This window comes from Sus scrofa, chromosome 17 (genome assembly GCF_054392235.1).
Source record: "Sus scrofa isolate SSC_HxYL_T2T_F1_AM1 chromosome 17, Sscrofa_HxYL_maternal_Yorkshire_Landrace_v2.0, whole genome shotgun sequence".
NCBI classification, from domain to species: Eukaryota; Metazoa; Chordata; class Mammalia; order Artiodactyla; family Suidae; genus Sus; species Sus scrofa.
Genome location: NC_139399.1, coordinates 39,861,601 through 39,889,229, shown reverse-complemented (window position 1 = coordinate 39,889,229; position 27,629 = coordinate 39,861,601). Strand labels below are relative to the sequence as shown.

Here is a 27,629-nt window from a genome sequence, read left to right as displayed (position 1 = left end):
TTCGTTAACTGCTGAGCCACGATGGGAACTCCTTGTGGAGCTTTAAAGACACCAATGCAGTATTGGGTCCTGTCTCAAAGTGGTTTGTGTTGTGGCCCTATCTTTTGTTGTTTGTGTTTTTTAAGAGTCTGTGGGTAATTTTGATGTATGCTCCAGTTGAGAACTTTATCAGAGGTTTGGGCCGGTGCTTTGTTAGTGTATTTATTTCTTGTTAATATAGTTAACTTCTTCGCTTAATACTGGGACAGCTAAGGCCAGCTAAGGCCAGAATACTAGCAAGTTAGTGGGTCTGTCTACCTCAGTGAGATCGTTTGTATTTTTATGTGAACTTAAATCATGAAACAAAATTTAAAAGCAGTTTAGTTTGGACTCAAATCATTATAGGACTGATTAAATAAAATATGCCACACAATGGAGTGTTATACATGGAGTAGCTATAAAAGGGAATGAGGATATTCTTTATATCAGCTGTGTGGTCATCTCAGGAATGTGTTATTAGATGGAAAAAGCAAGGAGCAAAACAGTGGTGTTGTATGCAACTATTTTTCAAAGAGAAAGGTGCTACAAATATATACATCTATATTTTGGTGTATATACATAGACCAAGCAAAAGAATGATAAACCAAAAACTAAGAAAAATGGTTACTCTCAGGAAAGGGAGGGAATGAGGTGGAAGAAACTGGTAAAGAACTTAGACTTCTGAACCTACTTTGTGGACTACGTTTTAGAATCATGCAGATGCTTTACCATATTATAAAACAAGAATAAAATAAAATGAGAGAAAAATGCAATTCTTAAAAACCAAATGCAGAATGAAATGTGAACTTAAGTATATATCAGATTTGAGGCTGAAGTACATAGAGAATATTTCAAGTGACTTTGAAACAATAATTTGTATGTTTCTAATTGGATATACTCCCAGGGACCAAAAACTGCAAAGATACCATAAACTGTTCTTAGTAATCATATATTGGTATAATATTGGTATCATTATTCTGGAGGTATATATCATAAAGTAAAGCAAGAATATTTATTTTGGATTAAGCCTTTAGATTTTTGAATGGAAAAGAGATACTATCAGAGAAATTGGGTAAGAATTCTAGGATCTTAAATTTAGGTTGGAAATGTCAGTAAGAACTCAGGATTTTTTTTTTTTCCCTTATGAAAATGTATTTCCTAATTCTCTCTACTGAAAAATCCCAGAAATTAAGCTAGGTAGCATGAAGCACTTCTAATGCCAGACTCTGTTCTTTAAATAATAATTCTCACTAGGAGGAATCCTAGGGTAACTTGAAAAAATGGCCAGCTCCCCCTGGGTTGGAGCCAGAAGATCTATAATATGAACCGAGAACATATTTTTATATCACATAACAAGCTACTGAGGAGATTTCTGTTTCTATCAGTGGTAGAGTAGCCTTTTCCAAGCCAGCACTCTGAGAACAACTAGAAGAGCTTGAAAATATTAAAAAAAAAAAAATCTATTTGAAGGCTTTGGAGAGTGAACAAGGTAGACAGCAAGAACTTGAGAGGCCAAAATTTTGGAGAAAAGGAGAGCACAGAGGGATGAGGCCAACTTTTGATATAGCTTTCTCCATGGAGTATTTGGCTGATTTGAAACATGTAGCTAAGGGATTGAGCAGAAAGTTGTGGCAGAGACGCTGATATTCTAAGCAGAATTGTTGGTAGTCTTGCAGAGTCGGGGGACAGAATTGGAGTTCAGAGCTGGCAGGGTAAGAGGGGCACTAGGAAACACCCCAGGCTTTTATTTGGGAACCCGGAAGGATAGGCTACACTTTATGCTTAAAGGTGAAGCCAAAATAGTTCATTCAGCTCTCACAAAAAGCTGAGGCCTAGCTTTCAAATCGCCTCAGTCCTTGATTGGATTAAGATCTGTTCCTAGCTTTATTGTTTGCTAGAAGCAATTGTAAATCTTCTCTGGAGGAAGACAACTGTCATTAGTCATTGATTCAGGTTATCTGTATAGTTTTTATGTATTTAGTGATAATGCATGATGTCTATTTATATATAACTACATGTAATATATATTGGTAACATGATAAATATTTACAAACTTAGTCTGGCATTCAATACAAAAAAATAACCAGCTATATAAAAAGGAGAGAACTGACTGAAAATCAAGAGAGAAAACAGATAATTAAAAAGACTCAGGGAGATTTGCAGTACAGATGAGGTGGTATATACCCATTTTTCCCAGCTAAATCCAACTGTAAGTCCTGGGGTTGGTACAGAAGACAACCGAAGGAGAACTGTGCATGGGTCTAGGAAGGTGAGCTGGTTTGGGACCATAGGACTGAAAGAACAGCATAGCCATAAGGCGTCTTGCATTCCCCTCACGGAAGAAGGCCACCTAGATCTGGTGTTTTCTGACCCCTCTGACCTAGAAACAGAACACAATCCAGGTAATCTCCTGCCCCCCTGAAATCAAATGGGAGTCCCATCATGCAAGTTTGATATCATTGGCAAGGGGGATCAGTTAGGAGCGCCCACTGAATATGTGTCCAAGGAGAAGCACATTCCTTCCCCACCTGTTTTGAGACTTCCCTCTTCCACTGAGAGATGTCAAGGTAAGTCGGCAGAACTGACAAGAGAGACTCAGCTACAGCAAGCATTCCAGTCTGAGAAGCATCTTTACCCTTGAGGGCTTGAGACTCACTTCCCCAACCCAAAGACCCCTGGGTGGCACTGCTGTCAAAAAGGACACAGCTGCAGATGGCTTAGTCCAAAGTCTCTTTGGCTTTGTGGGCCTGAGCTGCTTCTCTCCTATCCAAGAGACACAGGGACAGATGGTTGGAACTGGCAAGAGGGATTCAGCTATATTGCAGGAGGCACATTTGGGAAGCATCTTTGTCTATGTGGGCTCCATTCTTGCCTTTTCTATTCAGAGACAGTAGGAAGCTAAGGGGCAACTTAGGGCCACCACAGCCTTTCTCTAACAAGAGTCACCTGCAACCTGGCTTGAGGAAACTCCTTTTGCCCCCTCAGGCAGCACCAGCAGGGACCAGTGGGAGCCCAGTGGCACCAGATAAAGCAGGCCAAATAAGACCACAAAGGTTCTGAAAAGTTATCTGCCATTAGAACAATAGCCCAGAAAAGTAGGCCAAGATCCATATGCTAAAACTAAACGGGGTAACAAACTGCTAAAATATTTAACAAGACCCTATGTTAGTGACATCTAACATAATAGATAAAATGTTCAAGCTACAGTAGAAAAATCACTCATCATACTAATAACAAAGAAAATTGAAATTTGAATCAGAAAAGACGACACAAATACAAGATGAATCAGATACTAGAATTTTATAACAAGAATTTTAAGCTAGCTGTTACAATAATGCTTCAAAATAATTTAAAATATCTTGAAACAAATAAAAAAGTCATAGCAAAAAACCCAAAAAGTTAATTAGAACCAAATTTAAAATGAAATTAGAAACAACCAATGGAAGTTTTATTATTTATTTATTAATTTATTTATTTTTGTCTTTTTAGGGCCGTACCCAGGGCATATGGAAGTTCCTGGGCTAGGGGTCACATCAGAGCTGCAGCGGCCAGCCTACACCATGGCCACAGCAATGCCAGATCCAGTTCACATCTGTGACCTACACTACACCTCATGGCAATGCCAGATCCTTGGCCCACTGAGTGACGCCAGGGATTGAACCCATGTCCTCATGTGTACTAGCCGGGTTTGTTTCCACTGAGCCACAAAGGGAACTCCCCCAAATGGAAATTTTAAAATTGAAAAACGCAGTAAAAACAACAACAACAACAACAACAAAATTGGCTGGATGAGTTCAGTAGTATATATATATTGTGTGTGTGTATAATGTGTGTGTGTGTGTGTGTCTGTGTATGTATATATACTGTGTATATAGTGTGTATATGTATATAGTTATATATATATAAGGTGTGTGTGTATAGTAAAGCTTTATTTTTTTAAATTAATTAATTTAAATTACTCAAATTAATTTATCACATCTGTAGTTGTATAATGATCATCACAATCCAATTTCACAGGATTTCCATCCCACAGCCCAAGCACATCCCCCCACCCCCCAAACTGTCTCCTCCGGAGACCATAAGTTTTTCAAAGTCTGTGAGTCAGCATCTGTTCTGCAAAGAAGTTCAGTCTGTCCTTTTTTCAGATTCCATATGTCAGTGAAAGCATTTGATGTTGGTGTCTCATTGTATGGCTGACTTCACTTAGCATGATAGTTTCTAGGTCCATCCATGTTGCTAAAAATGCCGGTATTTCGTTCTTTTTAATGGCTGAGTAATATTCCATTGTGTGTATGTACCACATCTTCTTGATCCACTCCTCTGTCGATGGACATTTAGGTTGTTTCCATGTCTTGGCTACTGAAAATAGTGCTGCAGTGAACATGGGCGTACATGTGTCTTTGTGAGTCATGGTCTTCTCTGGATAGATGCCCAGGAATGGGATTGCTGGATCAAGTGGTAGTTCTATGTTTAGTTTTCTGAGGAATCTCCATACTGCTTTCCACAGTGGTTGCACCAATTTACAATCCCACCAACAGTGTACTAGGGTTCCTTTTTCTCCATACCCTCTCCAGCACTTGTTTTTTGTAGACTTTTGGATGATGGCCATTCTGGCTGGTATAAGGTTGTACCTCATAGTGGTTTTGATTTGCATTTCTCTAATAATGAGTGATGTTGAACATCCTTTCATGTGTTTCTCGGCCATCTGTATGTCTTCTTTGGAGAGCTGTCTGTTTAGATCTTCTGCCCATTTTTTGATGGGGTTGTTTGTTTTTTTGGTATGGAGCTGCAGAAGTTGTTTATAAATTTTGGAGATTAATTCCTTGTCCATCGATTCACTTGCAAAGATTTTCTCCCATTCTGTGGGTTGTCTTTTTCTGTTGTTTAGGGTTTCCTTTGCTGTACAGAAACTTTTCAGTTTGATTATTTATTTTTCTTTTTATTGTCAATACTCTAAGAGGTGGATCTGAGAAGATGTTGCTTTCGTTTATGTCAGAGAGTGTTTGGCCTCTGTTTTCCTCTAAGAGTTTTATAGTGTCTGCTCTTATATCTAGGTCTTTAATCCATTTGGAGTTTATTTTTGTGTATGGTGTTAGGGAGTGTTCTAATTTCATTCTTTTCCATATGACTGTCCAGTTTTCCCAGCACCACTTATTGCACAAGCTGTCCTTTCTTCATTGTATATCCTTGCCTCCTTTGTCATAGATGAGTTGGCTGTAGGTGCGTGGGTTTAATTCTGGGCTTTCTATCCTATTCCACTGATCTGTATTTCTGTCTTTGTGCCAGTACCATGCGGTTTTGATGATTATTGCTTTGTAGTATAGTCTGAAGTCCAGGAGCCTGATTCCTCCTGCTCCATTTTTCTTTCTCAGGGTGTCTTTGGCTATTCCGGGTCTTTTGTGCTTCCAGACAAACTTTAAAATATTTTGTTTGAGTTATGTGAAAAACGTCCTTGGTAGTTTGGTAGGGATTGCATTGAATCTGTAGATTTCCTCAGGTAGTATAGTCATTTTGATAATATTAACTCTTCCAATCTACGAGCATGGTATATCTTTCCTTCTGTTTGTGTCATCTTTGATTTCTTTCATCAGTGTCTTATAGTTTTCAGAGTACAGGTCTTTTGTCTCTTTAGGTAGGTTTACTCCTAGGTATTTTATTCTTTTGGATGTGATGGTAAACAGGATTGCTTCCCTAATTTCTTTTTCTGCTCTTTCACTGTTAGTGTATAGAAATGCCGTCAATTTCTGTGTATTAATTTTGTATCCTGCGACTTTGCCAAATTCACGGATGAGCTCTAACAGTTTTCTGGTAGAGTCTTTAGGATTCTCTAGGTATAGTATCATGTCATCTGCAAATAGAGATAGTTTTACTTCTTCTAGTAAAGTTTTAAATTCTATACACACACTTTTTTTTTGGCCACACCCACACCACATGGAAGTTTCAGGGATCGAATCTGATTTGCAGCTGTGACCTACACCTCAGCTGTGGCAACATCAGATCCTTAACCTACTGTGCTGGGTTATGTATTGAAGCTTTAAGAGAGTTTGAGATCACCCGTTCAGTGAATTTAGGTAGAGAAGCAGACTGGGGTTGGAACCCTATAGTATTCCTGCGATTAGATATTGGGTTAAGCAGTTGGGCTTATCAAAGGAGATCAAGAAGAAGCTACTCATGAGTCCAGAGGGTTTGCAAAACCAGGTGAAGAAAGTGTTTTAAGAAAGAGGTATTCTCCTTGATTTCAAATTATACTTCGAACTACAGTAATCAAAACAGTATGGTACTGGCAAGAAAACAGACACATGTATCAATAGAACAGAATAGAGAGCCCAGAAATGGAGCTACTTATGTGGGCAACTAATCTATGATATAGAGCAAGAATAAACATTTGGGAAGACAGCTTCTTTATTATATGATGTTGTTAGAGCTGTATAGCTACATGCAAAAGAATCAAATTGGACTACTCTCTCATACAATGCACAAAAGCAAATTCAAAATGGATTAAAGACTTAAACGTAAGCCGTGAAACTGTAAAACTTCTAGAGGAAGACATAGGCAGTGTGTTCTTTGACACCAGTATTAGTAATTCATTTTGGATATGTCTCCTCAGGCAGGGGAAACAAAAGCAAAAATAGTGAATGGGGCTACATCAAACAAGAATCTTCTGCACAGTGAAGGAAGCTATTAACAAAATGAAAAGCCACCTACTGAGAAGAGAAGATATTTGCAAACAATGTATTTTTTTTTTTGGCCATGCCTGTGGCATGCAGAAGTTCACAGACCAGGGATCAAACCCCTGCTGTAGCAGTGGCAATGCCAGACCCTTAACCTGCCGAACCACCAGGGAGCTCCTAGCAAATGATATTTTTGATATGGGGTTAATATCCAAAATATACAAAGAACTCATACAACTCAACATGAAAAATAAAATCAAAGAACCTGGTTAAAAAAAAAAATGGGCAGAGGATCTGAATGGATATTTTTCTTTTTTCTTTTTTTGTCTTTTTGCCTTTTCTTGAGCCGCTCCCATGGCATACCCCAGGCTAGGGGTTGAATCGGAGCTGTAGCCACCAGCCTACACCAGAGCCACAGCAACGCCAGATCTGAGCCGCGTCTGCAACCTACACCACAGCTCATGGCAACGCCAGATCCTTAACCCACTGAGCAAGGGCGGGAATTGAACCTGCAACCTCATGGTTCCTAGTCGGATTCGTTAACTACTGCGCCATGAAGGGAACTCCAGAATGGATATTCTTCTAAAAAAAAAAAATAGAAACAGAAGGCCGAAGGAACATGAAAAGATGCTCCACATCACCAGTCATCAGGCAAATGAAGATCAAAACTGGTGCGATAACACCTCATACTGGTCAAAATGGCTGTTTTCAAAAAGACAGCAAATAGCAAATGTTAGTAAGAACGTGGAGAAAAGAGAACCCTGTGCATTGTTGGCAGGAATGTAAATTGGTGCATCTACTATAGTAAACAGTATGAAGATTCTTCAAAAAATTAAAAATAGAAATACTGTATGATCCAGCAATTCCACTTCTGGGTATTTATCCAAAAAAAAAAAAAAAAAAAAGAAAAGAAAAGAAAAGAAAACACCAATTGGAAAAGATATATGTACCCCTGTGTTCATTGCAATGTTATTTACAATAGCCAAGCTGTGGAAGCAACTGAAGTGCCCATCAGTAGAGGAATGGATAAAAATGTGGTTACACACACACGCTGGAATATTACTCAGCCATAGAAAGAATGAAATCTTGCCATTTGTGACAACATGGATGGACCTAGAAGGTATTATGCCAAGTGAAATAAGTAAGAGAAAGACAAATACCGTGTGAGTTCACTAATATGTGGAATCTAAAAAACAAAACAAATGAACAAACACAAAGCAGAAACAGGGAGTTCCCGTTGTGGTTCAGCAGGTTAAGGACCTGACCTTGTCTCTGTGAGGATGCACATTCGACCCCTGGCCTCAGTCATTGTGTTAAGGATCTGGCGTTGCCACAAGCTCTGACATAGTTCTTAGATGTGGCCCAGATCTGGTGTTGCTGTGGTTGTGGCATAGGTCACAGTTGCAGCTCCTCTTCAACTCCTGGCCCAGGAACTTCCATATGCCACAGATGAGGCCCAGAACAGAAACAAGAGTTGTAAATACAGAGGACAAACAGGTGGTTGCTAGAGAGGAGAGGGGAATGGGGAGAGGAGTGAAATAGGTGAAGGAGATTGAGGTACACACTTAACAGTTGTGAAAAAAAATGAGTCAGGAGTATGAAATGTGCAGCGTAGGGAATATAGTCAATAATTTACTATGAATATCTTTGTATGATGATGTGTCATAACTAGACTTGTAATTGTGATCATTTTGAATGTATGGAAATATCAAAACACTGTGTTGTGTAATAGGAACCAGCATAGTGTTTGTTGTAGCTCAATTATATTTCAAAAACAAACTTAGAGAAAAAGGGATCATATATGTGGTTACCAGAGGCAGAGGGATGGGTGGAGGGGGAACTGGATGAGGCAGCAAATGATAGAAACTTGTAGTCCTAAGATAAATACTAGGGATGCACAACTTGATGCATTTAACTAACTGCTGTGTGTTATGTATGAAAGTTGTTGAGAGAAAATCCTTAGAGTTCTTATCACAAGGAAAATTTTTTTCTATTTAATTTTGTATCTATATGAGATGATTGGTGTTTACTAAATTCATTGTGACAGTTATTTCATGGTGTAAGTCAGATCATTAATGCACACCTTAAACTTATACAGTGTTATATGTCAATTGTGTCAGTAAAACTGGAAGAAACCAAAAGATTAAATGCAACAACAAAAGAAGAGGGAGTCATCAGCTATTTCAAATGCTGTGGGAAAGTGAAGTAGGAAGGGAGTGAGAATTTGCTCTTGTATACCTTAACAGAATATTTCAGAGGAGGGATGAGGGCTAGACCCTATTGGAATGGGTTAAGAAATTAGGAGATGAGAGTATTGTCCGTGAGAGTAGATAATTCTCAGGATTTTTGATGTAAAAGTAAGAAAAAAGTAGGCAGTAGCTTGAGAACATGAGAAGTGAGTTTGTTTTGGTTTTGGTGTGTTTGTTTGTTTGTTTTGCTTTTTAGGGCCGCACCAACAACATATGGAAGTTTCCAGGCTAGGGGTCAAAAGCAGGGCTGCAGCTGCCAGCCTATGCCACAGCCATAGCAACACCAGATCTGAGCTGCATCTGCAACCTAAGCCACAGCTCAGGGCAACACCACATCCTTAACCCACTGAGCAAGGCTGGGGATCGCATCTGTGTTCTTATGAATACTAGTTGGGTTCATTACTGCTGAGCCACGACAGGAACCCCAAGTTTGTTTTTTAAGAAGGAAGTACAACAGCTTGTCTTTTTTTTTTTTTTTTTTTAATACTCAATTGGCAATTTCTTTTTTAAATTTATTTATTTATTTATTTATTTTTTGTCTTTTTGCCATTTCTTGGGCCGCTCCCGTGGCATATGGAGGTTCCCAGGCTAGGGGTCTAATCGGAGCCATAGCCACCAGCCTACGCCAGAGCCACAGCAACGTGGGATCCAAGCCGCGTCTGTGACCTACACCACAGCTCACGGCAACACCGGATCTTCAACCCACTGAGCAAGAGCAGGGATAGAATCTGCAACCTCATGGTTCCTAGTCGGATTCGTTAACCACTGCACCACGACGGGAACTCCAGTTTGTTTGGGAAGTTGTTTGGGAAGTTGTAAGAAAATAAGGTATGACAGCGAACTGACCGGGGAAATGAAAGGATTGATTGTCCTGCAGTGTTGGGAACCTACTTGAGATATGTGTTTATAAATGTGAAGTGAGACCAGTCAGCACAGTGTTGTGTGTGTCTAGCCTTATTTAGCCGCTGAGTTTCATATACTGAGTAAGCAGAGAGTTGGGTTCAGCCAGGTTTAGGGTTTGCCTTAAGTATAACCGCAGTTTATCAAGATGTCAATGAATGTAAAATGCACCCTTATCTGGTGTACTATTGAGAAAGAAAAAAACACTCATTTAAACTGTGACATTTTTGATTTTCCAGTGCATCCTGATTTCTGAGCTATTAGGAAAAACATGTTCATCTTGGAGTTGGTGAAATACGTAGTCAGGATGCTTTTAGTTGGAAGCAACTCAGAGAGACTTTAACAGTAGGGAGGAAGCACTTGGTAGCTTGAATGAGACTTGCTTCACCAGCTGTCCTAACTGCATCTCCTCGCTGCTCTTGAGCCAGCATGCTATGGGAACCCATAGGAAACTATAGGATCTAGATTTTGTTGTGATTCTTCTAGGCACGGAGAGCAGTGTAGCTGGGCCGGTGTAGCAAGATGCAAGGACCGTGAAGCTGCAGAACTGGAAAGCATGATGTTGCACCCATGGAGTGCAGTTAGGTCTTCCTGACTTCCATAGGTCCAGTATGTTACTGAAGGGATATATTGCTGAGGCTGCGGGGTACTGCGAGACTTGAGAGCAGAGAAGATTTATACCTTTATGATAGAAGTGTGAGATGCTATAACCACTTAGGAAACAATTTGGCCGTTTCTTTAAATTTAGGTATATATATCTTTAATCCAGTGATAACTTTTTTTTTTTGGGTCTTTTTGCCACATCTAGGGCCGCTTCTGCGGTACATGGAGGTTCCCAGGCTAGGGGTCCAATCAGAGCTACAGCCGGCTGCCTACACCAGAGCCATAGCAACGTGGGATCCAAGTCGCATCTGCAATCTACACCACAGCTCACGGCAACGCTGGAGCCTCAACCCACTGAGCAAGGCCAGGGATCGAACCCGCAACCCCATGGTTCCTAGTCAGATTCATTAACCACTGAGCCACGACTGGAACTCCAATCCAGTGATAACTTTTAAAAATATTTGTCCAAGAGAAATATCCATATGAAGGCTTATACACGTGTGATCTTAGTTTTGTTTATAAGAGGCTATAACTACATAATGCAAGTGTCCATCAACAAGAAAATGGATAGATATATCATGCTATATTCATACAGAGAATACTACTTAGCAATAGAAGGGAACAAACTGTTGATACACATAATACTCAGAAACACGCTGATCAAAAGGAGTGAGACACAAAAGTGTCTCAGTGTGATCTATTAAATCATGTTCTATAAAACTGGTCTATGGTGATAGAAACAAGATCAGTGTTGAGAGAGATTACCTGCAAAGAGATTTGAGGGAGCTTTGGGGGAGGGGGATGACTGGACTGTTACTTTTTCTTTTTCTTTTTATGGCTGCACCTGCAGCATATGGAAGTTCCTGGATTAGGGGTTGAATCAGAGCTGTGGCCCTCTGCCACAGCCACAGAAACACCAAATCAGAGCTGTGTCTGCAAACTACACTGTAGCTTAGGGCAACGCCAGGTCCTTAACCCACTGAGCAAGGCCAGGGATCAAACCTGCATCCTCACAGACAATGTCTTGGGTTCTTAACCCATTGTGCCACAGTGGCAACTCCAAGTACTGTTTTATATCTTGTTTGGAGGGTTTTATAGGAGTGTGAATTTGTCAAAACATATCAAATTGTACATTTACTGCATTTTATTATATGTAAATTTCTCTTCATTAATCTTGATTTAGAAGTTTGGTTGGAAGGAATCAAATTAGTATAGCAATCACAATTATACTAAATGTGAATAGACCGTATTATGTCAGTAAAACTGTCAGACTAGGTTAAGAAACGAAACCTAACCATGTCCTGTTTAGAAGAAACAAACTTCTGAAAATTTTATAAAAAAATATGAAAAATATGGAGTTAAATTAATATGTAAGGCCTAGGAAAATAACAAAAAATTAGTAATTATGATAATAGACAAGTTGGAATTTGAGCATCAAACTAGGTTAATGGGAAGTTCCTGTTGTGGCACCAGCAGAAACGAATCCGGTTGTAGGTTCGATCCTTGGCCTTGCTCAGTGGGTTAAGGATCTGCCGTTGCCGTGAGCCATGGTGTAGGTTGCAGTCATGGCTCAGATCTGGCATTGCTGTGGCTGTGGTATAGCCTGGCAGCTGTAGCTCCAAGGCAACCCCTATCCTGGGAACCTCATTATGCCATGGTGTGGCCCTAAAAAGCAAAAAAAAAAAAAAAAAAAAAAAAAGGCTAGTGGGTTATTGTTTTAATAAAAGGCATAATTTATGAAGATCTAATAGTCATAAGCTTGTATGGCTGAATAGCTAAATACAGAAAGCAAAACAGTGTGAGAAATGTCATCCATGAAACAGCCAGGTGTGAGATTTCAGTATACATTTCTCAGAATTAGATCTAGTATATAAAAAATAAGAATATAAAGGAATTGAATAGTGCATTCAGTAAACTTAATTATATGTGATATATATAAGTATACATTCCTACTGTAGACTTATTTTTTAATGTCCAAGGAACTTTGGTGAAAGTTTATCAATGTCTGGATACTTGACCATAAAGAAAAATTTTAACAGGAGTTCCCCTTTTGTTGCAGTGGAAGTGAGTCCCATTAATATGCATGAGGATGCAGGTTCAATCCCTGGCCTCACTCAGTGGGTTAAGGATCCAGCATTGCTCTGAGCTGTGGTGTAGGTCACAGACACAGCTTGGATCCCACATTGCTGTGGCTGTGGTGTAGGCCAGCAGCTGCAGCTCCAATTCGACTCCTAGCCTGGGAATTTCCATATGCCACAAGTGTGACCCTAAAAAGCCAAAAAAATAAAGAAGAAAGAAAAGAAAAAGAAAAATTTTAACAGATGAGAAAAGTTGAGGTTTTACAGGATGTATTGTCTGGTAATAATACAAGTAAAGTAGAAAGAAATAATGATAAGATGACTTCTTCAAAACCTGCCCCCTATAGAGGATTTCCTTATTTCCTCTGTATTCATTTCCATTGCAGAATTACCCTCTGTGTGTTCTTGAGTGGAGAAATTAGTGATAGCAAGGAGTTAATTCTTTATGTTTCTGGTCTTGTATTGTTGAAATGTATGTTTCAGTTTGTTGCCTTTGTATTACTGCTGATTCAGTGGATACAGGAAGTACCAGTGTCCATACCTAGATCACCAGTGAAACTGTAAAACTCGACCTGAAATTTTGTTTTATTTTGTTTTGTTTCATTTATTTATTTATTGGCCATGCCTGAGGGATGCAGAATTTCCTGGGTCAGGGATCAAACCAGAGCCACAGCAGTAACCCAAGTCACAGCAAGGGCATTGCTGAGTCCTTAATGACTAGGCCACCAGGGAACTCCAACAACCTGGTATTTTAGATTCATTTTCCTGGCCTACCTCTTTTCAAATCTCTTTAAATTTTTAGTCACTAGTTCTTGGCCAGTCACTGGAATACAGGAAATTTTGAGTTAAAATCTAGTGAAATTTAAAAGAAACAAGAACACCTAATATAGGAATTGTTAAAGCCTTTTGGAAAGTAATTTGGCAGCCTGGTTAACAATTAAAATTCATATTTCTTTTGGCGTGGTAATCCTCCTCCTACGATTCTCTTCTTAGAAATTAAAGCACAAGTAAGGCCATATGTATAGGAGTATTTATTTCAGCAATGTGCATAATTCCAACCAACTGAAAACAAAATGAATGCTAGTAGGAGAAAGGCAGAAAAAAAGTGATACCTTGTAGAGTGGAGTATTATGCTACATGAAAAAGAATGAAGTAGACTAATAACTGATTAGTTGGAAGGGATTCCCACAAAGTTTTGTTGAGTGAAGAAAAGGAAAATGCAGAAAAGCTTGTATAATAATTAATTTGTATAACCAAAACTGGATTTAAGAGAACCATGCACATATCGTGGGCCCATGAGTTTGAAAAACAGTAATTAAGAATGCTTGCTAGGAGGTTGTTAAATGTTTATCTTGGGGAGAAATGGTGGGGTGTGTGGGGATTTCGGTTAAAAAAAAAAGAATTGTCCTTTAGTTGACCAAAAAAGTCTGATCATATCAATTCATTGTCTGTAAAATTATGTAAATGTGTATGTTTAAAGATACGAAGTAAATATTTAAAATAGGAATTCTCTGGTGGCCTTGTGGTTAAGGATCCGGCATTGTCATTGCTGTGGCTTAGGTCACTGCTGTGATGCAAGTTCGATCCCTGACCTGGGAGCTTCCACATCCTGTGGCTATCGCTAAAAAATAAAGAAATAAAACCTCTTTATTCTTCAGAAGTGGTGCAGATGTGCAAGTAGCGGAACATGTCCATATATAAAGTCCATAAAAACTCTTAGAAGTGAAACAAGCATGGTAGAAAGCCACAAAACTGAACTAGGAGAGCCTAAAACAAAGAATCAAGGACACACACACACACACACACACACACACACACAGTGAAGCAGTAACCAGTGGGAAATTTATTTACTCATAAAACCGGGGTGGTCTCCATAACTAGTTGGTATGGCTCTTCAGGGACCTTTGCTATTGGCTTTGTGTTTAAGCTTGTAGCATGATGGCTGAGGTAAAAATCCAAAGATGGCAAAGTCCAGAGGAAGAAGAAGGATGGTCTCTTTGGACGTCTGTCTGTCATAGGTTGGGTTTCTTAAAGCATTTGCTGAGATGGAGTTTGGGGTACAATTTAGTGTTTTAACATTTGTGAGGGGAGAGGGCAGGAAGCAGAACTAGGCAAAGGAAGAAGTTGAGCTTCATAGCTGGCCCGACAAAGGGGAGCTCTGGAGTGAAGATGGCCTGTCAGAGTCATCTGGGGTAATGGCTGCATTTCTCAGCCTCCCTGTACATTTATGTATGTCTGATTCTTGTCATGTTTGACTTAGCGTGTGGGGGGGTATATGCCTTGTTTCCTTTCTTCCTTCCTGCTGGGTAGAATATGGGAATAATAATGAGTTTGTGCAGCCCTCTCGGATTATGAGGCAGAAGCCACATGGTGAGGATGGCAAAGTAACAGGATAGAAGAACGTAAGTTGGGTGCCTGATGGTCATAGCAATGCTTTACATGTTACAGGTTGCCTCCCTTTGGACTTTATATCTTGGTTCAACCATTACTATTTAGGGTTTTCTGTCAGTTATGCATTAGAGCTTAATCGTAACTGGTACAATTTCTAATGGGAAAGGGGCACAGGAAACCATGACTGGCTTAGCCTAACATTTTGGAAGTGGAATGGATGTTGAGGAGTAAGGCATAGAGACATTTATATCAGGCAGGTGCAGCACAGAGAGAGAGAGAGAAGTCAAAGGACTTGCAAGGGATGATAATTCTGATGGACCTTGGAATCACAACTAGGTAAGTGGGAAAGTGAAATGTGTAGGTGGTGAGTGATGAGCATGAAGAAGTGATCGTTCGGTGGACTGGAGGTTTTCATGGGCCTGAAGATTCACTGAGAGAGCAGAGGTAGTGGTTGCCTAAAATGGAGATTTTGGTGGTAGAGCTTTTACTGCTAACAGCAGGGCCCAAAAGAATGGGTGACTAAAGTGGGGAAGAGGAAAAGATGGTTAATGGTGCAGAAATAGAGAGGCTGGGTTTTGGATGGAGCATCTTGGATGAGGATGTGATTGAATGGAGGCAATGAGTTAGATGCTGATATTTTGAGTGGATGAAGAGGAGTAACTGGGAAGTCAGTAGATAACTCAGAAAGTAAGGGAGGCAGATCCAGAAGAGAGCAGCTGTTTCAGAAAGGCTGACACTGTTCATGGAAGAGGGAGGAAAAATGACCTGGAAACAGCGATGAGGAAAGAAATAGCATCCTTCTTAAATATTAATAACTTCTCTAGAGCAAAAGATACTAGACACCAAGTATAGAGAAAAAACTGAACTGAGAAAATATGTTTAGAGTATATTTACCATACAGATGCAGTGCCTTAATATAAAAAGAGCTCCTAAACATTAATTTGAGAAAGATAACTTGGTAGCAAAGTGGGTGAAGAATGTGGAATCTTTTTTTAAAAAGTTTTATTGAGGTATAGTTAATTTACAAGGTTGTGATAATTGCTGCTGTACAACAAAGTGACCCAGTCTTACATATGCACATATCCATTCTCTCTCAGATTCTTTTCCTACATAGATTATCACAGAATACTGGGTAGAGTTCTCTGTGCTATGTAGCAAGTTAAGTCACCGTTAGCCAGTCATTCCATGTAAAGCATATGGAATCTTATAATTCACAAAGGAGGAAATACAGATGACCAAAACATATAATAAGATATTCAGACATTAGGGTTGGTACCAGTAAAAACAACAAGATACTGGATGTGCTTATCATATTGGCAAGACCTAAAAATACCGATAAACTTCAGGCTTGGGATGTGGGTGGGAAGACAGGTGCTGATATGCACTGCTCTTGGAGTGTGGGGGATTGCCACTTCACAAGCAGCAGCCAAATGGCTCTGGTGGGTCTGTTGTGTGTTGTGGATTGATGTGTTTGCCCATCACAGTTATGTCAGTTACAGTTTATTTATTTTATTAACACATTTTACTTGTAACGGTAATTGTGTGGCCTTATTTTTTAAATATCAACTCATATTTATGAGTACCTTCTTGTGGCCATTTTTATGGCACAAAGTATGATTTTTCTGTCTCAGGTAGAAAATATATGGATGTTTTTGTTCATTCCTCTTGGTTTTAATATTTTTTATCCCCTTAAGTCTGGCAAGAATTTGTTTCATCCAGATTTGTGTACTCTGAGTATAACTATTTGGTCATTTTCTTCTGGTCAGAGTATGCATCATTGTACCCACTTGGATTGTGTTGAGAATTAAGAAAGATATTGTTACTATGTGAAATTTTGATGGATTAAAATTGTTTTTTGTTTTTTTTTGAATTACAGACTAACTGGATCTTCTGGGTTTATAACAGATGGACCTGGAAATTATAAATATAAAACGAAGTGCACATGGCTCATTGAAGGACAGTAAGTAGTGATGGCTAATTGAGATTTTTTTTTCCAGGTTAGAGCTTATTGTGAGATTACTTTTCCAACAAGTAAAAATTAATCATCTGTAGCAAAATATTTTTTGATAACCTTTTCTTTGACAAGTGAAATTGGTTTTCTTATTTTTCTTAATCTTCAACATTAATTTAAAGAACTTTTATGTTTATTTAGTGCTGCAAATGAATTGTGTACACCAGAAATTTGTATATTTTCAATTGTAATAGTTAAAAAACAGTTGACTATTTTAAATGGTTTGCATTAGAAAATTACATTATTTTGTCGTTTTTCTAAGCGTATATTTTTATTTGGGGCAGGAAAATCAGAATAACTGTTACTGCCCAAACAACTCCTTCTTTGTGCTTTGGCGTCCCTCCAGCTACCACCTTTTTTCTTTTTTAACCTTTATGGCAAATTTTTTTTTTTTTTGTCTTTTTGCTATTTCTTTGGGCCACTCCCGCGGCATATGGAGGTTCCCAGGCTAGGGGTCGAATCGGAGCTGTAGCCACCGGCCTACGCCAGAGCCACAGCAACGTGGGATCCGAGCCGTGTCTGCAACCTACACCACAGCTCACGGCAATGCTGGATTGTTAACCCACTGAGCCAAGGGCAGGGACCGAACCCGCAACCTCATGGTTCCTAGTCGGATTCGTTAACCACTGCGCCACGACGGGAACTCCTATGGCAAATTTTTAAAGCAGTTTACTCAGACTTTGGTCTTAGGACCTCTTTACACCCTCAAATTTTGAGAATTCCAAATAACCTTTGTTATATCTGTTTACTATATTAGAAATTAAAAGTAAGTAATATTATTTTCATTAATTTAAGAGCAATAAAACTGACCATGTTAGCACAGATTTTTTTAAGAAAACAATTTTATTTTTTTTAAAAATTAGAAGAATGGTATTGTTTTACATTTTTGTGAATCTCTTTTTTGTTTGGCTTAATAGAAGACAGCCAGATTATATTTTCTTCTGCTGTTCAGTTTGTTACAATAGTTTATTATGGTTGAGATATGTGAAGAAAAATTAGGTTTCAGTTGGATATGTCGTAGGTAAGGGAGGAGATTTTAATTGTCATTATAATATAATAAGGGCGGGTAGTCTACTTTGCACCAAGGAAGACTGGACCAAAACTGGACAGATGGTAATTTCTTGAAACTGAATTGCAGTGTAGAATCTGAAACAATGTCAGTGAACTTTTAGAACTTGTTAAATTAAAATTGGTTTTCTTGTACTTTGAATGGATCTTTAACCTATGCATGATTTTGTAATATTTGGAAAATATTGGTTCTCTGAATTATGCAGGTCATCCAGATACTGATATATTTTCATTTTATGATATTTATAACTTCACCTTGGTTAAAAATCACCATCAACCTCATCAAAAAGTTTTTATTTTTTATTTTTTTCCCCATCAGAAAGTTTTAAGTATTGGGAAGTTGCATCTAGGTGGCAGATGCAGATTTTCCAAAATTCTGATTATTGTTTGAAAGCTTGTGTTTTCTTTAGCAACAAATACAGTCTGTTGTTTTCTTTGAAGTGACAGGCTTGCTTTGTTCATTTTCAAGAAAATATCTACCAAATATCTAAGTCTCAGTAACCATAGTTTGTACTCCTCCTAAAAGGGCCTCAGGGGCCTTGGCATGGGGAGGACTATGCTCTGAGAATGGCTACTCTAAGGAGTTGTCTGCCTTTGCCCTTTCTACCCCTTCACTCCCACCTGATGGATGTCCTTCTCCACCATTGCTCTGAATATGCTGTCAGTGGTTGCTCCACCTCAGCCTGCGCATAAGACTAAGCAAAAGCTTCACATCCTCCTCCATTTCCTTATCCTCATATCTTGAGCCTGTCAGTAAGTTCTGTCAATTTTTCCACTAGAATATCTCCTCAATCCTTTTTATCTTCACCTCTACAGTTATTATAAGACCACCAGCCATCCTCTCTTTCCTGATCCTCTGTAATAGCCTTGACATTGGCCTCCAGTTTTCACCTTTGCCCTTTGCCCACCTCTCGCTTCTTACCTCTCGTGGGTCCTTCTGTTTGCTGTGTTTCAGACATGCTGATTTTCTTCATGTTTCTTGAACGCAACTACTTCTTTCTAAGACTGTAAGATTCTTGTTCCCTCTGCCTGAAATATTGTCCCCCAGGCTTTTCTCCTGGTTTCTCTCTCATCCTTGTAATGTTTTCCAAAGCTTTCTGGGGTATTTCCACCACCTGTTATACTTCTATATCACATTCCTTTAATTTCTTCCCAGTACTCATGACCATGTGAGTTTACTTGTTTACGTATTTATTTAGTTTATTTTGATAGAGATGTTAGATATGTAAGTGTGGATGAAGTAGATAAAAGGTCAAGGCTAGAGACACAGAATTAGGAATCACCAGGCTATAAATGGTGTTGATATTTCCAAGAACTTTTTTTTTTTTTTCTTTTTTTTCTTTTTATGGCTGTACCTGCAGCATATGGAAGTTCCTGGGCTAGGAGTCAGATTAGAGCTTCAGCTGCCAGCCTGTATCACAGCCACAGCCACACCAGATCCAGGCCACATCTGCAGCCTATACTGCAGCTTTCAGTAACGCCGGATCCTTAACCCACTGAGTGAGGCCAGGGATCGAACCTGCATCCTCACAGAGACAGCGTTGGTTTCTTAACCCACAAAGCCACAGTTGGAACTCCACCAAGAGCTTCTTGAGTAGAGTGTTTGGGCTACAGCCCGGTTAGAGAGTGAAGAGATGAGGGGGAAGTGAGGAAATGGAGAAAAGCAAAGTTTTCTGTGGAGTTTCAGAGGAGAAAGGGGTAGATTGGGGAATAGCTAGAAGGAGTTGGGATTTGAAGTTTTTTTTATGTTTTGTTGGTATTTTGGTAAAATATGTGATACTTAAAGAGATTTAAATGTGGATGTGGAAGTTTCAGATGAGAGGGAGATGTTAAATATTTGAGAGATGGAAGGAAAAGTAGGTAGGTTGATCTATTTTGGAAAATAGGAACTTGAGAAATTTTTGTCTGAGTATTGAGGATAAGCAGGGAGATGGGACTGGATGGTCTGAAATAGTAATTGAGAGTTAGTAGTAAGACTGCTGGCAGAATTGAAGCCTCCTTTAAAGTTGGCGAGCAGTGACCAATATTGGAACCAGCCTACCCAGTGGTGTGACTTTCCCCAGCTTGGCTTAGTTTTCTCTAGATTCATTCTAGGTCAAAGCAGATAACTAGTCTCCTCTAGAGCAGGACTTTTTCCAGGGAGTTCCATGAAAAGGCAGAGGGGCAAGAGACTTTAGAGGACTGGCATGTGTGTTTGTGAAATGATGTAGTGTGAAGTTTTTTTTTTCATTTTTTTATTACTCAAATGAATTTATCACATCCGTAGTTGTATAATGATCATAACAATCTGATTTCACAGGATTTCCATCCCATAGCCCAGGCACATCCCCCCACCCCCCGATGTAGTGTGAAGTTTTAAGTTGAATGAGGAAGAAAGTGCTGAATGGCTAATGGATTGGTAAAGAACAACCACTGTAGAGATGGTAGGGCCCAAAGATGCACAGAACATGTCTGTTTTGTTTACCATTGCATGTTTAGTGGTCTCTGACATATCGTAAGTACTATGGAAACCTTTGACAAATGAAGGAGTACTGATTAGGTACTATTAGATTCTTCCCTCTCTTTAATTCATTTTTAAATCTGTTTTTTTCTCAAGTGTTTGATAGTGATGATGATTATTATAAATTAATTTTTCTGTTCTTTTCAGGCCAAATAGAATAATGAGACTTCGTTTCAATCATTTTGCTACAGAGTGTAGTTGGGACCATTTATATGTTTATGATGGGGACTCAATTTATGCACCTCTAGTTGCTGCCTTTAGGTAAGCTCACTCATAAACATTAGTTAATCGTTATTGGATTTCTAAATTCAGATGTATCTCCTAGATTGTGTTCTTACTGGTTTTACTTTTATCATCAGTTAACATGTTTATTACGTGGAAAGAGTACTAGTTCTGGTGTCCTGTCACTTGTGTGCTGGTCCTGATGTGGTTTCCTATAGCTACGGGGTAAATTTCTGGGCAGATTGCTTGACCTCTCTTTTCAGTTTCCTGGTCTATGAAATTGTGATAGCAGTGTCAAGTTTACATTCTTCTCATGGTGATGGTGGTCAAAGCTTAAATCTAAAAATGTTTTGTGAGTGATATATTAAATACTAATATATAGGTGTATATATGTGTGTGTATGTGTGTATTTGTCTTTTTAGGGCCACTCCCATGGCATATGGAAGTTCCCAGTCTAGGGGTCAAATTGGAGCTGCAGCTGCTGGCCTGCTCCACAGCCACAGCAATGCCAGATCCTACACCACAGCTCACAGCAATGCCGAATCCTTAACCCACTGATCGAGGTCAGGGATCAAGCCCGCATCCTCATAGATACTAGTTGGGTTCGTTACTACTGAGCCAGGATAGGAACTCCCTAAATACTAATATTTTTTTAAAAATTCAGATAAAAAATCATGTTCATCTTGATCCTTGTTGTGTTCCTCATTGCGTAGGTGTTCAGAAGTTATTTGTGAATTCAAGTGTAGTTGTGTGTGTATGTGATGAGAATTTATGTATATACATTAATGTGAATGAGGAAAAAGTTTCGGAAGAATATACATAAAGTGACCAGTGGTTACCTGTGGAGGATGAGAAACATTCCGGTTATGTATTGTGATTTTTTTCAACAAATATATTCTGTGTTTATACCTGAACAGCTTATTCTTGGCTTTAAAATGAATCAGGAGTTCTCATGTGGTTCAGTGGGTTAAGGATCTGGCATTGTTACTGCAGTGGCTCCGGTCGTGGTGGTGAAGGCTTGATCCGTGAACTGGGAGCTTCTGCATGCCACAGCCAAGGCCAAGAAAAGAAATCAGCTTAACCAGTATTTTTTGTGTTCTTCACCTGGAGCTGGTTGATGTCTCATGTGGGTGAGGAGGCACAGGGAGTAAACAGTACACAAGGAGGCAAAGGACAGATGAAATCAGGGGACTAATGTGCCCTTGTATTTCTGCACTCCCTTTGGCTTAGAAATCCCTCCAACATATCTTTGAACTGAGAACCATGGCCATTTTCTGGGTTTCAGAGATTTCACTTAGAGGGCCAAAGAACAGAATGGATAAGCCACGTGAAGCATTAAAACATCATTGATAACGTGTTGGGCATACATATCTTTATGCCAGAATTGACTCATATCTTGTCTTATAGCAAGAGCCCCCCCAGACTTTAACACAAGCACAAAATCTATCTATAGTGTGATGTTATCATGATAATGGTTCTTATTGGAGGTTCACTTGATGCTGAAACTGTTCATCAAAACTCAAGGAGTCCCCTCTTTATGTGCCAAGCACTGAATCAGTTTTGCCAGTAGCCCTGTGGCAACATCCACAGAGTAGGTATGTGCACCCCTGTAGTTCACCTGACCTGTGTATTTAATGAGCAGACATGTGAACCAATAGCAACAAGAAAATAAGCAGAAGGCAGTAATTGTTCTAGTCAGTGACTTGTGAGAGAAGCCAAAGTACACATATAGATAACAGGTAAATTTTAATTTTTATTAAAAATTTATGCCTACTGATAGGTATAAATGAATATGCATTGATTGTGTTAAAATTTAACTTATGACATATTTGAAGGTACATTTTCTAACATCATAGTGAAAAAATATGTGTTTAATAATTAAAAATTTAGGGAGTTCCCGTCATGGCGCAGTGATTGACGAATCCGATTAGGAACCATGAGGTTGCGGGTTTGATGCCTGTCCTTGCTCAGTGGGTTAAGGATCCGGCTTTGCCGTGAGCTGTGGTGTAGGTCGCAGACACGGCTCGGATCCCACATTGCTGTGGCTCTGGTGTGGGCTGGTGGCTACAGCTCTGATTAAACCCCTAGCCTGGGAACCTCCATATGCCCCAGAAGTGGCCCAAGAAATGGCAAAAAGACAAAAAAAAAAAAAAAAATTTAAAAATTTATCTGAGACGTGGAACCCCTGAAGCACTGATGTGCAGAAGAATTTGAATATCAGTGTTTAGAACATAAGGGCAAGATGGGTTGCTGAGGAGCTGTTCTTGGGTTAGGAGGACTTCGGATAGAGGGATCAACCCATAGGTGATGCGCTGGGAGCCCAACGTGGAGTGAGCGAGTGAGCCTGGCAGCAGATAGTTCAGCCAAATAAGGAAAAGGAGAGCCACACAGGATTCAGAAGATGTGGACTTTTAATCTGAATTTTGTGCAAGTCTTTACATGAGCCTGAATAGTTCATTTAAGCGCTCTGGTCCTCAGCTTCTGAAGCTTAAATTGAAGGTGTTGTACTGTGTTTTCTCTGGGTGTATTGCAGATTGTGAAGTTTAATTTGGTAGTGAACTGGTTGATCATATTTATCTTTTTATATGTTGAAGTTCTGAATGAAATTTTTTTTTTTTTGTTTGTTTGTTTGTTTGTTTGTCTGTCTTTTCTAGGACCGCACCCATGGCATATGGAGGTTCCCAGGCTAGGGGTCTAATCGGAGCTGTAGCCGCCAGACTATGCCAGAGGCACAGCAACACCAGATCCGAGCTATGTCTGTGACCTACAGCACAGCTCACGGCAACGCCGGATCCTTAACCCACTGAGCAAGGCTAGGGATCGAACCTACCACCTCATGGTTCCTAGTTGGATTCGTTAATCTCTGAGCCACGACAGCAACTCCGATATTTGTTTAACAAAGGAGTTTACTACTGGATAAATTTTTGAATCACTAGAGCAAGTCTTTTCTAGCTATATAACATTATTATTTTATGGTGCATTCACTTCAAGTGCACGAATGTAGCACCTTTGTGAGCACCTGCTCTGCTCAGACCTGTTGGAAGGAGATGCAGAGGTGTTAGTGATGATGGAGCAGGGGGAATAGTTTCTCTTTGAGAACATTCTTTTTTTTTTTTTTGTCTTTTTGCTATTTTTTTGGGCCGCTCCTGCGGCATATGGAGGTTCCCAGGCTAGGGATCTAATCGGAGCTGTAGCCACTGGCCTACACCAGAGCCACAGCAACGCAGGATCTGAGCCGCGTCTGCAACCTACACCACAGATCATGGCAAAGCCGGATCGTTAACCCACTGAGCAAGGGCAGGGACCGAACCCGCAACCTCATGGTTCCTAGTCGGATTCGTTAACCACTGCGCCACGATGGGAACTCCTCTTTGAGAACATTCTTATTCCTTTTAGAGGTTTTTGTTGTTGTTTTTAAGAAAGTCAGATATTGATGAGGCAGTTGTCTCGACTGTGATGAAGAGTGTTAGAGGAAGTCTCGTGAAAGTCGCACTTGGTCTGTCTGTCCAGCACCCCATTGAAAGTGTGGTCAAACTGTAGCAGGTAGTGATAGGCAAGTGCCCCTCTTCACCTGTCGGAAGTATAGATGCTGCCTGTCCGCATCCCCGGGCTCTTGCCCCTGATTTTAAGAATCTGGCTTCTGTACCTACCTGCCCTTGAGTGTAGGGTTTACAAGACGATAGGTGTGTCAACCTGAAGGTTTCAAGTAAAATTACATAATGTATTTGGCAAAGTCAGGTTGTGCTCCAGGTGTGTTCAGAGAGCCTACGTCTTTCTGGGACAGTTATGTTGGATTAAGACCATATCTTCAGTGGTTTTCAAAAATGGTTCTAGATAGGGGTACTCTGTGTTTAAAATATAAGATTATGAAGAACCCCAGGGCCAGAAGTTCGTAATTTTTGCAAGTTGAATAACTGGCTGCAGCCTAAGCTGAGCCTACGTTTATTTCCTTACCCAGGGGCAGGGGAATAGGGAGGTGGGAGGTGGCTCAGGGTGACACTTGCATGGTCTGCCTGCAGCAGCATCACTTTCTCACCCACACACTTTCTATTGCCTTGCATGCTGGGTTGAGGTTTGTATTCATTTATTCCGTAAGAGTTTATTTTTGTCCTAAACCAGTTGTTTTATTTTCACACTGGGAGAAAGCAGCACATTCCAAAGCTGTCACAGTTTCAAGTTTTGAAGTGTAAAGAAGTAAACGCCTATGTCTCTTTGACAGTAGGTAATCCGATCCCCTTTTTCCAGCAATATGGTCAATCCCACCCCTTCTGTGACTCTCCATCCTCCCTCCCTCCACCCAGTCCCCCATTCGTTCTATACATTTAAATGTCCCCTCTGTAAAAATAATAAATACCATTAGCCATCACTTATTGAGCACCTATTAGTGTGAGGCACTGTTCAAGCACTTCACATGCTGTAACAGTTTGAGTCTCATTACATTGCTGTGAGGCAGGTGGGGTTTCTTTCACTGTGTTTTGGAGGAAACTGAGGCCTAGAGATGTCCGACATACTCAGGCTTGTGGAACAAGGATCAGTGCTCACAAGGATCAGAGCTCCTTCTGGAACAAGTATCTCTTTGGCGGTGAAGCTCATGCTGGGATAACAGAACGTGTTCTACATGTGACTGAAGCTCCCAGTCCTTTCCTGGGCCAGTATTTCTTATGGGAAGTTTACTTTCAACATACCTGTTTCTTTTTTCTTTTTTTTTTCTCATTTTTTAGGGCCACACCTGGGGCATATGGAAATTCCCAGGCTAGGGGTCGAATCAGAGCTGTAGCTGCTGGCTTGTACCACAGCCACAGCAACGTGGGATCTGAGCTGTGTCTGTGACCTTTGCCACAGCTCATAGCAACACCAGATACCTAACCCACTGAGCAAGGCCAGGGATCGAACCCACGTCCTCATGGTTACTAGTCAGGTTTCTTACGGCTGAGCCACAACAGGAACTCTCTGACATACCTGTTTCTAAGTGGCCATGCTCTAACATGTACTTACACTTAGCATTTCATGGGGTTCTGGTTATAAAACTGAAGAAAGCATGGTGATGGTTGAAACCTTCATTTAGGTCTCTGATTAGATGTCAGTTCTTCCAAGAGTCCTTCCCTAAATGCCCTTTCTAAAGTAGCACCTTCTTTTCTTTCACTCTGTTTTATTTCCTTTTGCAGCATTTACCTCTGCCTGGCATTACATATGCACACCTGTAGGTCCATTGTCTTGCAGCTTTTTTTTCCTTTTTTTCCTGCTTATCAGAATGCCTTATGAGTGCCCTGTTAGTCCTGCAGACCTACACATGTGTGATGACTCATTCAGCCAGCTCCCTTTGGATGACCAATTAGGTGGTTTTTAACCTGTTCTCATTGTGAATAGTGCTATTGTGGGATTCTTATATATTTGTCTTTGCATACACGAGCAAGTGCTTCTACTAAGAAATAGGATTGCTGGAGTTCCCATCGTGGCGCAGTGGAAATGAATCAGACTAGTATCTGTGAGGATGCAGGTTCGATCCCTGACCTCGCTCAGTGGGTTAAGGATCTCGTGTTCCTGTAAGCTGTGGTGTAGGCCAGTGGCTGTAGCCTTGATCAGACCCCTACTCTGGGAACCTACAGCCCTAAAAAGACAAAAAAAAAAAAAAAAAAAGAGAGAGAGAGAAATAGAATCACTATGACATCACGAATGAGCATTTAAGATAGTTGTAGGTCCAAAGGTGAGAGTTTATCTGTTATGTTCTCTAGCAAAGAAGAGGCCAGGGTGATTGGGGTTGAACGAGTGAAAGCTAGAAAGTATAGATCTTCCTTGGCTTATGATGGGGTTACATCCTGATAAACCCATTGTAGATTTGAAAATATTGTAAGTTAAAATGCATTTAATACACCTAACCTACTGAACATCATAGCTCACCTTAAACGTTCTCGAAACACTTCCGTCAGCTTATAGTGGGCAAAATCATCTAACACAAAACCTATTTAATAATTAATGTTGAATATCTCATGTAATTTATTGAATACTGTACTGAAAATGGAAAATAGGAAGGTTGCCTGAGTACAGAGTGGTTGTAAGTATATCAGTTGTTAACCCTTGTGATTGTATGGCCGATTGGGAGCTGCTGCTCTCTGCTGCTTCCCAGCATCACAAGAGAGTATCGAAAAGGCCAAAATACAAAATTCGGAGCATACTTTCTACTGAATGTATTGCTTTTGCACCACTGTAAAGGTGAAAATTTTTAAGCGAAAAAGTGTTAAGTTGAACCATTTTAAATTGGGGACTGTCTGTAACAGATGAGATGTTTGGTCATTGAACGGGGTTGTGTGTGTGGAACAGATTGTGCAGGGCCTGGTACGGACTACTGAATGATAATTGGGCAAAAGATAGGAGCATATGAATAAAAGCCAAAGTAAACATAGGAAAAATGATTACCCTCAGGAGTATAAAAGAAACTCAAAACCCCAATTTAAAAAAGCACTTTCAGTTATTCAATTAACAAAACTCAAATAGGACTCGTAATTCTCTTTTGGCAAGATGAGGTGGGATGGATGGACCCTCTCATTCTCTGTTGGTGGAATTTCATGTTAGGATCTCTCTTCTGGAGAGCAAGTTGGTGTGTGAATTAAGAGCCTTAAAGCCATCATTTAGACACAGTGATTCTTTCTCTGTGCAGCCACCCAACAGATACTATTGTGTGCTGAACTCTGAATGAGGTTCTGAAATCTCTGAGGGAGCTCTTAATGACACAGTAATGCTTATGTTATATTACTTGTAAAATTGAATAGAAGATGTAATATGGTAACAGTTAGGTGGAGAAAATACATCAGAATTCTGACACTATTGGAATGATGGATATTTGTGTATCAAACTTTTATGTGTTTTTTTATTTCTTTTCTTTTCTTTTTTTTTTTTTTTTGTTATGGCCACACCTGTGGC

General features: G+C 39.8%; 1 protein-coding gene across 4 annotated transcripts in view; it reads left to right on the top strand.

Moving 5' to 3' along the window:
* ATRN (attractin) overlaps window positions 1-27,629 on the top strand; it is a 186,236-nt gene that overhangs the window by 34,277 nt on the left and 124,330 nt on the right. For all 4 annotated transcript variants that reach the window (XR_014832058.1, XM_021077390.2, XM_021077389.2 and 1 more), the window contains exons 2-3: window positions 16,787-16,870; window positions 20,637-20,750. Coding sequence is in view for 3 of the 4 variants with exons in the window: in XM_021077390.2 (XP_020933049.1) it covers window positions 16,787-16,870; window positions 20,637-20,750 (198 nt within the window). In the remaining variant the exon portion in view is untranslated. The remainder of the gene's footprint in view (window positions 1-16,786; window positions 16,871-20,636; window positions 20,751-27,629) is intronic.